Source organism: Dermacentor andersoni, chromosome 4 (assembly GCF_023375885.2).
Source record: "Dermacentor andersoni chromosome 4, qqDerAnde1_hic_scaffold, whole genome shotgun sequence".
In the NCBI taxonomy this organism is placed as follows: domain Eukaryota; kingdom Metazoa; phylum Arthropoda; class Arachnida; order Ixodida; family Ixodidae; genus Dermacentor; species Dermacentor andersoni.
The window spans coordinates 171,912,892-171,926,846 of NC_092817.1; the positions used below are offsets into that span (position 1 = coordinate 171,912,892).

The following is a 13,955-nucleotide window of genomic DNA, read 5'->3' on the forward strand; positions in this document are numbered from 1 at the left end:
GGGTTTGAGCATATAAAACGTGTCACAATCTTGTATTTGCGCACCTACAAAGAGGCAAGTATTGCCGTTATTACTAGTACGACAGCGTTTTGGATCTGTGCGTTTTATCGCGCCGCGACAGCGCTCTCCTGCGATTGCAGAATCGTCATAAAGCCACGCAACAGAGCTGAACAATCGAGAGTACACCACACTCGCATAACAAGGACCACAGTCCGTGTGTAGCAAACCTGCTGGTGATTAGAAATCAAAGCGCATGCGGTAGAAATTTAAAATTATAAACGGCAACGTACCTTTGTTTTTGAAGAAGAGAAGAATAATATGCATGTATTTTAGCACTTGTAACTTACGGGGGTCAAACTTGAACGATAAGGATTCTAACCAGGAGTTGTTGAGGGGGTTCATACGAAGATAAAAGGTTTGAACGCTTAGGTGTAAAAAACGTGGACACTCGAAAAAGATAACGCGAACAAAAAGATATGAGGAGAAAGAAAAATATCAGGAGGCCTCGCAGAGAGCGATAGGATTGAAGTTGGTAAACGAAGTATAGGGGTGGTGATTCTAAATATGACAGATCTGGTATTTGCAGCAGGCCGATATTTAGAAAAAGGAGCTTGGCAAATCGAGCAGCTGAGAACCTTCAAAGTAACGAATCGGCTGTAAATGAAGAAAGAAAGCGCCTTCCCGGACGGCAGTGAATTCGCAATCAGGGGTAATCGTAAGTCAGTTGTAAAAGCCTTCGTTTAACAGTTGGCAAAGTCTTTTGACAGATGGTAAAGACGGGCACATTTCAAAGTCATTTAATTTATCATTAGACTTTATCTAACCCTCCGCCAAAAATTGGTTGGGTTTCACTGCATATTTCCCGCATTTATGCTAGTAATGCGAAAGAGATGGGGCATTGATTGGGTAGATTGAAAACAAATTAGCAGGAAATGAGCAGAAAGGTAGAATATAAATTATTTTAGGGGAAAGAGGGAATGGTAAGTGCAGGAAACACGGAAAGAAAAAAAATGAAGGATTAAAGACACTAGCTGACCAATATATGGAAGGATAGTAAAGAAACGTGGTAAACTACGTCCTACCGATATTCTTTTAAAAAATGTACTCAACGATTTCAGATAAACGCATGTGGCCATTCGATGAAAATCTAGATGCCTGCGAAACTGATCAAATTCTGCTTGTATGTCATCTTGGAAATGTTGAGAACTATGTGCTGTGTGTAAATTCTTCATCAATATGAAAGCGAACAGATAATTTTTTTAAACGACTGTAACTCATGATGTGTGCTTCCAAATTTAAGAAATTGAATGGTAATTAGTTTTCCAGTTGAGCATTTAGTCTGACCACTTGACGCTATTCAAGTGACGTTGCACACAGGCAAGCACGAAATGTTGCTGCGACGTCTATACTTGCGAAAAAATAGAGCTTGGAAGATTTTCACGGATAGAAAAGTCACCACTAAGGCACAAAAAACCTGCGTTTACATTGCGCGAAACCGAAGTTACGAAACTGCCACCGCTTGTTTTCTCACCCCAACTATTAGATCAGCTTACGTGAGCCCCTGATTTGCAACAAGGTTTTGTATGCAGTCAAATCTGGTATTTAGAGTCAACGACTGTTTAGTTCCAGTTACCTTGTCTTAGCAACTTGCCCGTCATACATAGCATGTGCAGTTTTCAAAAGCCTATTCTAAAGAAGAAAGGTTCCTTCCACAATTAATATTGCGTACAGGACCGTGACTCGGTTTTAATGTCCAACAACAATGATCTGACGCGCATTCGATCTCGTCACCTTGAGATTACTAGATCGAGTCTCAAATTCAATCTCCGTAATTCATTTAGATCACTTTTCTTCTTTACTTACGGTTACGACACTACATTCTTCCGCGTTTCTTCCCGACATTTACCGCCAGCGGCTATGTGGGTTTTAAGGGTAGCTCCTTGGACTAGTTGGCATTTGCTTTCAGTTAATATTTGGGAGCCATGTCGTCAAGCATGTCTGTCGTGCGCGTCTTATCTGCAGCAAATGCGTCATGCAGTACACGTGGTTTAATTCTGTCAGTTGTTTTGCTTCCTTTTTAGTGGCACGAGCATCGAGTGACACTCTTGGTTCTTGCGCAGCACTTCCGGTTCACCTCCTGAGACGACCGGAGACGAAATTCGAAATAAATCAGCAAAAGGGGAAAAAAATAGTAGAGTACAATATGCGTGGGTTTCATTGGAGATATGATATCAGAGCATAAGTTTAGTTACAAATTGAGTTATCGAAGTGTCTGTAATAAATAGAATTAGAAATCACTGATTACCGCTCACCAAAGCACAGAATCGTAGACTTTTGAGACGCGCCACGTGAGCACGACTTTGCCGATATTCATGAAAACGCGAAGGTAGAAAGCGGAAGTAATGACGTCACTAATGACGTCCCACACAAGAAGGTGGCACGGTATCTAACCGGCTAAATAATGAAAAAGATTTGCCTCGCACAGACTGAACATCTGCCTGGCAGAGCGGATGTGATGTCACTCCCTCCTCTCTCTTCTCTCCCGACGCGTACCTGCTTGCTGGTTTGCTCTCAAGAGCTGCGCGCACACGCGCTCGTTACGTGCTCTGACGTCAGCACCATTGACTGCCCGTAATGTGTGCTTCGTGCACCGTTCTTTGGGGGCTACGCCTCGCCAGGTGACGCGCGCTGCGCTTCCTCCTTAAGGTCCCTTAAACTTCGTGAAGTACTGCCACGCTTTGAAGACTGCCGCCTCATCCTCGCGCGCTCCAGCAGAGGCCGACGCCACGTCGCTATTGGCCTAATAGCATCACGTGGGCCCTCGCGCATTGCATCAGCGTGATTTTTCTCGAGGAGCGTCTACGGAGTGGCGAGGAGCGCATGTTGGCGCCGTTGCTACGCTGGAGCAGTGTAGGCGGCACCACGGTCGAGGAGGGAGTGTGAAAGAGGAGAGGAACGAGGAGGAGTGAAGAGGGAGGAGGAGAATGTCGCTACTATAAGCTTAAGGAGTTTTATTCCTCCGCGCCCTCCCTCGCCCGCGTATCGTGGCAGGGTAAAGACGTTCACTAGCTAAACCAAACGAACACCAATGCCGAGGTGCGACTGCCACTAAGATACACCCAAGTCAAAGACTAAGGTATCCTACTACATTTGTTACTTCTCTCCAACGAAGTTGCTAAAGCGCGTTCAAACTGGGTAGTTTTCCATCACGCGAGTTGGCGGTATCTCATCGACGACGGAATGGCCACGCTCCCAACGAAGCTGTCGTCTTGCGTTATGAAATGTCCATCACCACCAAAGTTCTGGAGGGAGGCTGTGCATGGACTGAAGTTCGCTACTCTCACTTCTCGCAGGTTTGTTCCGAGTTCATGGTTATTACAAAAGTATTTTGCATATGTGCACAAGTAACGAAAAAAAGATTAGATACGTTGCATAAACAACAAACGTAGACCCTATGTTACGTAGGCGCATGCGGTGACAGGCTCGCAGAAAAATTATACAAATCCCACACACTATGGGAAACGGGCAACATGAGCAAGCACGGCAAAATTACGCAGTACGACGAGTGGGCGATGAATATTTTGGAGACAAATGTATCGCTCAGTCACCAGGATGGACCTTGAAAACTGGTGGAAATTTTTTTAGGCATTATAGAACGTGTTAAGAAACAAAACGCTACGTGCTCGACCCTGTATAAATGCGGCCCACCAAAATGACTGTCCGATAAAAGATGCGTATTGTCGTTTTCCGTGGCTTGGAACAAGCGTTGCCTGTTTTTCTTTTTTTGCCACTGACAAAAATCGGCCTCAGACCGAACGGTAATACGAGAGCTTTTTGCCTGGCGCAAAGCAAGTTTTCCTGTCGCCGACAAGATCAGCACCCGAAAATCTCCAAAGTGTGAATGGGGCATTAGAATGTGTTGACCTGAGGCGCGATCGGGGTTCGTTGTTCGAAACGCGCGTTTCCTCCTCACGCATATACGCAACGCGGAGTCGTCAGCCGCCGATTCGGCTAATGCTAGGCCAATCGCGTGAGGCGAAAGTGAACGCAAACTGAACGCACGTTCGCAACAACGATCTGCGATCGTGCCCATGTCCGTTTTTCTCAAGCTCTTATTTCGTTTGATCACTTATGACTAGTAACCAGAACTTCAGGCCGAATGCTTAGTTTGTTTTTATTACCTCCTTATGGCGCATATTTAACATATAAGCACAAATCATGTCTAGAATCATTTTAGTGGCTTCATCAACGGGCTTATGAATGGCTAGATCGATGCTAGTGCCTATATACAATTTTCAGGGCCTAAAAATTACTCTGAGTGTTTGTGCTAGTCTTGTCTTCTTTACAATGTTATAACCCACTGGGGAATCCGACTGAAGGCAGCCGATTATTACCGCGAACACATTGCTGGTGTTAAGGCTGTTGCTACCAGATTTACGGCTGGCTACTGCACTTCTGTGCGAATGGCTGAAACTGCTCTAAGCGAAGATACACTCAGAGGTGACTTAACCTACTTGTGGGCTCAATAGATATCTGGAAACTTGAATGGCTTGTTGCGATTCTAACCACGAGTGTAGGGCTAACTTTGAAGTTTAAAAAAAAGTTCGTCCCCATCAATAACGAACCTGCTGCTATTCAACCTATTTAGAAACAACGACCTAACTTGTACAAAAATATCAGGTGTTAGGTGTTGAAAGAACTGTTGCAGGTTTTGAGCAGCGAACATTTTGCAATTCCACAGGGCAATAGTTTATCAAACGTACCGAACGAGAAGTATGTGCCGGTAACATCGGCGGATATTGAGCGTTGTTTGCCCTTACAAACTGATACCCAGCAAAAATAGGAACAACGTGAAACACGGACGTCTTGAGATGGTGCTTGTTTGTCACTGCTTTCACAACTTTTTCCGTGGCTGCATGTCTAGGCACACTAGGTTTCACACAGATCTTCAGACAGATACCTCCTTTTATTGTATTGAGAAAACAACGTGAATTCTACGAAACAGGCATTTAGTGGGCTTTATTTCTCGGAAAATCGTAAGTTATTCCCGGATGGGCAGGAGAAGTTCTTTTAGCCTATACATGGCTAAATGCCAGTTTTTTGCGCCTACAAATGCGTAAGTAGCAACTCTTGTGCCTCTTAAAGGCAGCTAAAACAGCGATCTTTCGTGCCTAAGAAACTCGTGTGTAGTTATGACAAGTTGCTTTAGGATTTCATGACTTTACTGAAAACAGAAACGTTAGCGCTTTGCAACTCATTTAGTGCGATAACCGGCGAATTACAAGCAGGACGACTTGAAGTCTGCTAGCTTTCTCGGTCTTTACCAAAGAAGTTACACATCAACCAATAACTTATCACAACTTAGTACACTCACTGCGTACACCGCCAGCATAGCTTTAACAATGTGGTGGGGTGCACTGGATAATAATATGACCACCTGGTGACGTGTGTCTGTAAATTTTCCTAAAAAGCATTGCGCTTAGAGACAGTAACGTTCTGCCTCGTCCGCCGTCCGGTTTCATCCCTGACTGTATTCCAACGTGTGCACGCGGAAGGAATACAAAAGCCATCGTACATGGAAATTTAATACACTAAGAAAAAAACTAGTCTCCAATCCACGCTGTTAAGGTGGTTCGACAGCGAAGCAGTAAACAACTAGAACGATTAGTCATTGCGACGTAGTCTCAAATTATTCACATGGCGACATTCACATGCACTTTACGTAATTATTCGGCTATAACGGTTCAACGGCTCGCGACTTGGCTTGCGCCATACATTGTGCACCTAGAGAGAGTGGACCAGACTGATTAAAATTCACTTAACCGCACTTTCGCCGCGCCTCGTATGCACGCTGGACATCGGAAGTCCTCACTATACAAGGCCTTCCCGTAGCACCTTCCCGCCACGAATCGATTCCTAGGCGGGTTCTTTTACCTACGGAGGTGTAGTTACGTCGCTCCCTTCTTCGTATGCCAGAGTTTCCATTTCCCGGCGACTGCAGCGTATGCAGCCGTAATCTTTACCGGGAAACAAGTACAGCGAACGCTATGCGCGAAGGCGATATCTCGGGTTCTTTTATAGTTACCCCGCACGGCCGGCGCCGCCGCTGCCGCGGAGGCGAGCGCCATCTGCTGGTGCTGCAAGAACCCCAGCGGCGCGCGCTTCCCGAGTTTTTTGCCTGCGGACACGACAGACCCATTGTGAGGTGGCCAATACAGCTTCGTGGTAAAAAACATTTCTCGCACAAAATGCCGAAAATATTCCCGAGCCCTCAATTCAGGCGCACTGTGTGGCTTTGGGAAATGAAACTCGAGAACTTGTTCATTTATTATTGTCACTTTCAATAACAGTACACGGCGCGGGGATAAAAGAGCGCGCTTGAGAAGTATTTTTGTGCAGCTGTATTCTTTCGCTTGGAGATTTATAGACTGCAATCCCTTCAGCGCTACCCTATCCACTAAGCAACTGTGTCACATTTGTTAGCGCGCACGCACACACACAGGCACACATACAGACGCACGCAGGCACGCACGTAAGTTACCTCCTCTGTGAAGAACGTATTGACGACTTTGAGCCACTTGAGTGCGCTTGTCTCCGAAACTGCCGTCATGAAAGCATCCAGCGAAGCACACGCTTCCTTGGAAAGATCGATCAGTCGCACGTGCTGCAGAGAGAGTTCGGTGAGTCGCGACCGCAACAGACGAGTGACAGCTGAGAAGACCGCAACTGTGATCGCTGTATTAGTTAACACTGAATCACTCAAGTAAAAGCAGCTGAGCGAAGAGATCCGTCTCATGGTGTTGCACATCAGTGAATCGAGGTTACGTTGTTCCCGTGGCTGGAGTCTTAACTGCGACAAGAAAAGAAAAATGCATGGTTATGAAAACCCACGCCTTCAGTAGCGGTATCTGTATTATACAAGAGTTGAAACCTCTACGTTTTAGTAGCGGCAAAAACGAGAAATGCAGAGCTAAATGCAAGCGTTGTCTTTTCCGAACGAAACAATGCCACATTTTACCTCGATATAGAAGAAAGCACAATTGACCTCTTTTAGGATAGAAAGTTTGTTCGTAGCACTTCAGTAAGGATACAGCTTCTTCGTCCATCTCAAGAGCAGAGGTATTCTTTTCCTACTTGGGCGTCCGAGAAGCACCGTCAGAGACGGTATCCGCAAGTGAAGAATACTGCCGCTAATAGGTTCGCTGGAAGCTTAAGGTGGATTGAAGCAGACACAGATGAAATTCGCATTTATAATTTCTTAGAAATTACGCATAGAAATGCAAGGTGGAACAGGAACACACAGGGTGACCCTATGTCGGCAGAGCTGATGGTTTGTAGCACCGCGAGTCTGAAATGTTCGGTCGAGGCAACGGGACCATGCTTTCGATTCCTCGGTAGGCCACCCCTAACATATACAGCCCGAACATCACCTAGTGGTTTTCAGTGTGGTTGACCGGTAAGCCAGTCGCCAGTCTTGTACAAGCATCGCCACGTGAGTGGTCCGCCGGCTATTCAAGCTGGATGGATCCTATGAGCGTCCTCTTTAGAATTGTGCCGGTAGGTGGCGCCATCAAGCTCTTGGTGTAAGTAAAACTCTTGCTTGGGCTAGTTGGTTCATGCTTGAAGTACGTAAAGGCAAGGCGCAGAAGACCAGGACTTAGGAAGAAACACAAACGACAAGACGGGCGCCTGTATAGCTTAATGTCCCACCTATGATAAAAGCAGAAAAAAGAAAACAACCCCGAAGAATTCCCTTTACACATATTTCTGAACCACTTTTGGGAACTTTGTTTTTGTAGACTTCCATTATTCGTCCTTTCCCTACTTTTCTTCCACCTATCTGCCAATCGCCTCTTACTAATATCTTGCGGACATGTTTGGTTTCACCATGCTCTCACTGAACACAAGGGTTTCTAGGAGGCCAGCGGTGCCTAATACCTGTTTCACACGGGCACATTTGGAAGGCCTTCCAGTCGACGGCCTTCGAACACCACAACTCTATCGACTCAAAGGCATTGTCGCGCTGCTACACGGCACTTTTGAAAGGCCGTTGAGTGGTTCAGGCGTTTCTCGCAAAATTGTGTGGCGCTGCGGATCTTTATTTTCGTTTTTATGTGGCGAAAAGTTAAACAACATTGAAACCTCTTAAAAGCGCTATAATTTATGTTATGTTTGTTTATACAATAAAAGAATTTGTTTATACATCGCCATACATATATGTTTAGTTTTTAAGTTGTTGAGTAGTGAAACTGCGGAAGCGTTAGCACCACTCGATGCGTCTGCCGTTTCGGTGTGTGTTCGCACATGTCAAGTGGCAAAAATACTGTATTGAATAATTAATAACACTGATATATAGTATTTTTAGAGCATTTTGGTTTGATTTGTTTTTTTCTAACCGTGAGTACGAGCACACTGTGAACGAAAGGGCATGTACGCGCTGTTTCCGTTCCGTTGCTCAAAGGCCATCGAGATTTCGATAGAGTTGTAAGGTGCTCCGTTGACTCGATACACTATTGACTCGGCGGCCTTCGAAACGGCCCGTGTGCAGCTCGCACTTGACCTTTTAGTCAACTGACTATCGGTTGGAAGGCCTTCCAAACGCCCGTGTGACACGGGTATAAATGTACCACTGGGCAGATATCTTCACATACTAATAAAACACGCTCCATCGTTTCCGTAGCTTTACCACAGCAAGCACATGTTTCATCCTTGTTTTATCTCGGTTTATAAGTGCGTGCTCTAACGCAATCTGATCTCGATTTGATAAGTAAAGGCACTCCCTTTAAGCTAACATAAATTGCTTCTTTCCCGATTTAATTCCTTGCTCTTATATAGTTACTCGTAGCAAGTTTATGTTCCATTGCCGCCACCCATGAGATTATCGTAGCCTCCCTGAGTTTCCACTTGATGTTCTTTTGGGCTCACCACATCCGTCGCATGATTGCTGGTAAGCTTCCTAGTCATTTTCCTCTACTGTGAATCAATGTTGTTCCTGTACAAATACCTGAACGCTCTCCCAGCTCATTTACTTCCATATTCTTCAGTCGTTCTTCACAATCAATTTTACCTAGAGCTTCCCTCGCTTCAAAACATGTCCAATCCATTTCACCCTGCACAGTTTCATTTGTCGTCTTCCCGTGAGTGCCCAATGCGAGGCGTGCCACTTTCCTTAGGTGATCATGGAGTCCAGATTGTACCCCTGACTCAAGCAAGCAATCGCGTTTCCAAATGGAAGTCCTGGAACCGTTACACCTTTCCACATACTCCGGAGCACCTCGTAAACATTGTATGCACATAGCCCTGTGTTTCATTATGGCCGCATTTCTCTTCCCATTAACTGTTATTGTTTTTTCTCTGTGTTTCCATGTATCTCTTGCCTTCTTTTATCCATATACCAAGGTATTTATATTCTTTTACGCGAGACATTTCCTGGCCCTGTGTTGTTACTGTCTGTTTTTGTTTTCATTGTATACCACAACACCTGATTTCTGAACGCTAAATTTCCGGCCTAACTGATCGCCTTGCTGTGCACAGATATTAGCCAAACGCTGCATATCACTTTGCTTGTTAGCTATGAACACAAGGTCATCCGCATAAAACAAACCTGGAAGCTTAGGAATTTGCTTTTCGGCTTTCCTACAGATGAAATTTTTCAACACCAGCTCCTTTTCCATCTAGTTACCTTTCATGCAGTTTTAAAGGCCCCTCACCAGGTCTGGCCATTTTGAGCCGAGAGCGCAGAGCGTACAATGTGCCCTAACGATCGTGTTTGCAAAGAATCACATCCCTACGCGCCGCGAAAGGCTCCAAAATTTCAATCCGAACACAGTTTCTTTTTCCCTCGCCGCGACCGCGCTCCAAGCCGGACGGTGACGTACTCGTGTCCCTGCGCCTACGTAATCGTGCCAGCAGTGTGACGTTGCTCGTGCTGACACGTGACTTCGAGAATTATTCCAGACAACATTTTTGATCTGTGGGGTCTGCTCCTTGAATGGACAAATTGACGTTCAGAGAAATAATAAAACACACAAACAGAATGTCTGCGCGTTTCTTGTTTTACTTCGCACCGAAACAAAAGAGATGCACTTGCACTTCTGGTTGTTCCCACGGTCGGGCGGTCACCTGCACAGGTACCAACACTGCCATTTTCTACCATGTTCCAGCGCGTCATCATGCTCTGCGATGTGCTTGTTTTGCCTCAGTATTCGTGTAGCACGGAATTATACCACTAGTCTTGTTTCCTTGTGCAAAGCGAGCAAAATCGTGCGCTGCGCGAGCGAGACAACACTTGTGCGTGACGCCGTCGGCGGAAGTGCGTAGCGCCCAAAACAAAAGCGAGGAGCAAAAAAAAATGAAGGCGGATCCCGTGACGTATGCGTCACGCGATCCTCGAGGTCCGGTATGGCATGACGCAGGGAAGGAAGTTCGCTTGTGTAGCCAAGGCGGGGCGAGTGGCTAGAGCGTCTTGCTTGGCAGTGGATGCCGTCTGCTGAAATCATGGGTTCGCGGCAGAGAAATATTTCTATCTCGGCCATTAATGAGCCGATTTGAAAAATGTTTGCCGCAGAACGCTCCCTAGAGGATACGTAACAACTTCCAGCATATAACCGAAATTTGCTATGGGGCCTGGTTAGGGCCCTTTAAAGCGAAACCTTTCTAGGCTCATGGTGAAGTTTGCGTCAGCAGACCTGACCACCGCAGTGTCCGCAGAAGCTTCATCACGCCGTATAAAGACAGATTACGGACCTATTAACGAATGAAAAACCATTGATAGTGAAAGTTAGTGAATGATAACGTTATAATAAAGATTGGTAGAGGTTAGTAATGACTCGTAATAACTAATAATGACTACTGATGACTCCTAAATGACCAATATGTCTAACGTCGGCTTGTAATGACCACAATTGATTACAAACGACTGAGAATGCTTAGTAATAGTCCGTAATTACTACTAATGACTGAAATGACTGGTAATAACTACTAATGACTAAGAAATCGCCAATACTCCTAACGACGAGTTGTAACGGCTACACTTGATTAGAAATGAATAAACATGCTTACTAGTGAGCAGTAATGACTAATAATGGCTGAAATGACTTGTAATGACTCGTAACGACTACGATATGTCTAACGACAACTTGTAACGAATACATTTAGTTTGATATGACTAACTATGCTTAGTAATGACCAGTAGGGACTAATAATGAGTTTTGTTTTACATTCTAGAGTTTGGAATCTATCAAGACAATGACGGCCTTAACTTTAGTCATAACAACGCAATATAACTGGACGTGAGAAAAGGACAAACAGTGCTGCTTCTTGTGTAGTGAGTAGATTGTAACTTTCTCGTTCGAATTTAACAGGTTTCATCGAATTCAGTGAAGTGGTTGCCAGGAAAAACAATTTCTCCATTAATATGAGCTTGGATAGGAGACCCGGGCAAAACTTCCGCTTAAGAGGAAGCTGTAACTCAATGCTAGCTCCAATTTTTCTATTCGAATGAATACATGTAAAGCGTCGAATTTTTTAATGCCAGAACCACGACAAGAATGGGAATATAATTTCCGAGTTGTGAACAGGTAAATTTTAGCGTTTGTAACAAGCAAAATTTAATATACGATCGGGAGTTTTTATAAAAGGTTTGTTGAAAATCACTGCAAGCGTTGAAGAAGAGATTTGCCGGTGGTGAGTGGTTGCTGTAGTGTCTAAGGGAACATGAGAAATAAAAAAGGTATCCTGAAGAACTTGCACATCTAGTGACACGTTCAAAATTTGTAGGAATTTTCCAGAAAGACAAGAATGAGCTGCGCTGGGAGAGTTAAAATGACTTATCAATGCAATCTTAATATTACACGTGCCGTTACGAATAATACGCCTAAAATGAACGAAATTATTAAGCATATATAGATGTCTTCTCGAACGTAAATATTGCCCAGTCAGAAACAGTTCACATAATTAGAGCGTAGCACCTAAGTTAATGAGAAATGGAAAAAATTACTAACGTTAAAGATTTCATTCTGGGAATTTCCATGCCGAAACCCCGATATGATTGCGAGACATGCCGTGCTGGAGGACCCCGGATTAATTTTGTCCGTCGGGGGTTCTTTACTGTGCAGCCAATGCCCGACACAAGGGCATTGTTGCATTTAGCACACATCGAAATATGCCAGCCGCGGCCAGGATTTCAACCTGTGACCTCGTGCTTAGCAGCGCAATGCCAAAGCCATCATTCAACCACGGTGGGTGTAAAACGCTCCTGAGGAAGAAAAAGCTTGAGGGAACAAAGATACAAAGATATATGACTTCACCTTATGAAACGGGCAACATTTGGGCGCCATTGTTTACCTGATCTTCTCAATAGTATAATGAATAGGTTACGGATCATACTTTGAGGCAATATGTATTGGCTGCACTGACATAAAGGTCACTATATCACGGGGTTTTACGTGCGAAAACCACCATCTGACTTGGCGGCACTCTAGGCCAACTGAGAGTCTGCTTCGTGCTAGCGTGGCGCATGTTTTTGCCGTGCGTTAATCGTTCAGTGCTCGAGGACGATTGGTGCTAAATAAACTTTGTTGGAAGAATTCCAGGACTCATTTCTAATGGCGTGCAGTTCTTCTTGTTCCAAAGTTATAATATATCTGTAACATTCATTCTGATCCTGCGACTCCTCCTGCTAGCGCCTCTTCTTGGTAAGGACTATTCACGAACGCAACCGACAAACCAAGTTGCTTCGAGTGGCGGCACAAAACGTTTGCCTTTCCTTGTCTTAGTTCACGTCACCATGCTTAGTTCAGGTGCTGCTGAAGACTGCACACGCTCATATTCCAGCCTTAGGACCATGTTTTAAGCGTGCCGAGTATTCATAAATGTACATGTTAAAATTTTAGGCGAGTATGGCTTTTTATAGCGAATACAACTTCTTTCTTTTAACCTTATACATGATATACTTTGGTTTTAATGGTCATTTTCTAAACAAAATGCCCATCGTTTAATGGTCGTGCGGCCTAACGTAATTAGCGCCTATAAGTCTAAATTTTATAGCTCAATTTTTAAAATAGTGTTTAGTAATAAGTCTTTCAGAGGATCCAGAATGCAGCATCAGCGATATATTGATAGAAAATTTATGTGTATGTGCACTGACATAAAGGTCACTATATCACGGGGTTTTACGTGCGAAAACCACCATCTGACTTGGCGGCACTCTAGGCCAACTGAGAGTCTGCTTCGTGCCAGCGTGGCGCATGTTTTTGCCGTGCGTTTGGTTTTGTGCCGTCCTACATATAGGACACTAGGCAAATACACTCCTTATTATAGTGATTGGATTTAAGCTATTCGATTCGAACTCTGATGTCACATTTCTCACAACGCACTGTAATTTTCTTATGACACTGGGAACAGATGGTTCGCCTGTCATGTAGAATCACAATTTTGTCCAATCGGGTCAATCAGTTTTATGTATTCAGCAAATACTTTTGGCTCGTTCAATGCAATGACTGATAGATATAATCTTTCTGGTACGTGGCTGCTATAGGCTTCTCAAATGTGAGCAGGTCAGTGTCATCACTTCCTACGCGGTAGTGCTAGAACGCATTCACATGCATAAAGAAGGCATGTAAGTATTGAAGAATACCGACTATTGCTCGTTTAACAGTGCAGTATGTCGCATTGGTTAGGTTAAGCGTCTAGACGTCACCCCTGTGAGATCATATCGGGTGATTATAAAAGGCGCCGATTCCTGAACACGACATTTAAGGAACTTTCTATTAAATCTCTTATTACCACGTGCTTGGGCTCCTCACACTGAGCGTTAGACGTGACTGCAGCCGTACTGTGGCATTTGCAGTGACAGACGATTCCATCAGAGTTCCAATCAACTCGGTAATCAAAACCTTGCGTCCATAATTTTAGAACTGCTTCAACAAAGTTCGCTAAGACTGCAGCAGCTTAGG

At 44.5% G+C, this 13,955-nt stretch overlaps 1 protein-coding gene across 1 annotated transcript in view; it reads right to left on the reverse strand.

Moving 5' to 3' along the window:
• LOC140217261 (uncharacterized) overlaps positions 1 to 13,955 on the reverse strand; it is a 59,497-nt gene that overhangs the window by 2,159 nt on the left and 43,383 nt on the right. Inside the window, exon 3 of the mRNA XM_072287669.1 lies at positions 6,542 to 6,850. Coding sequence (XP_072143770.1) covers positions 6,542 to 6,850 — 309 coding nt within the window. The remainder of the gene's footprint in view (positions 1 to 6,541; positions 6,851 to 13,955) is intronic.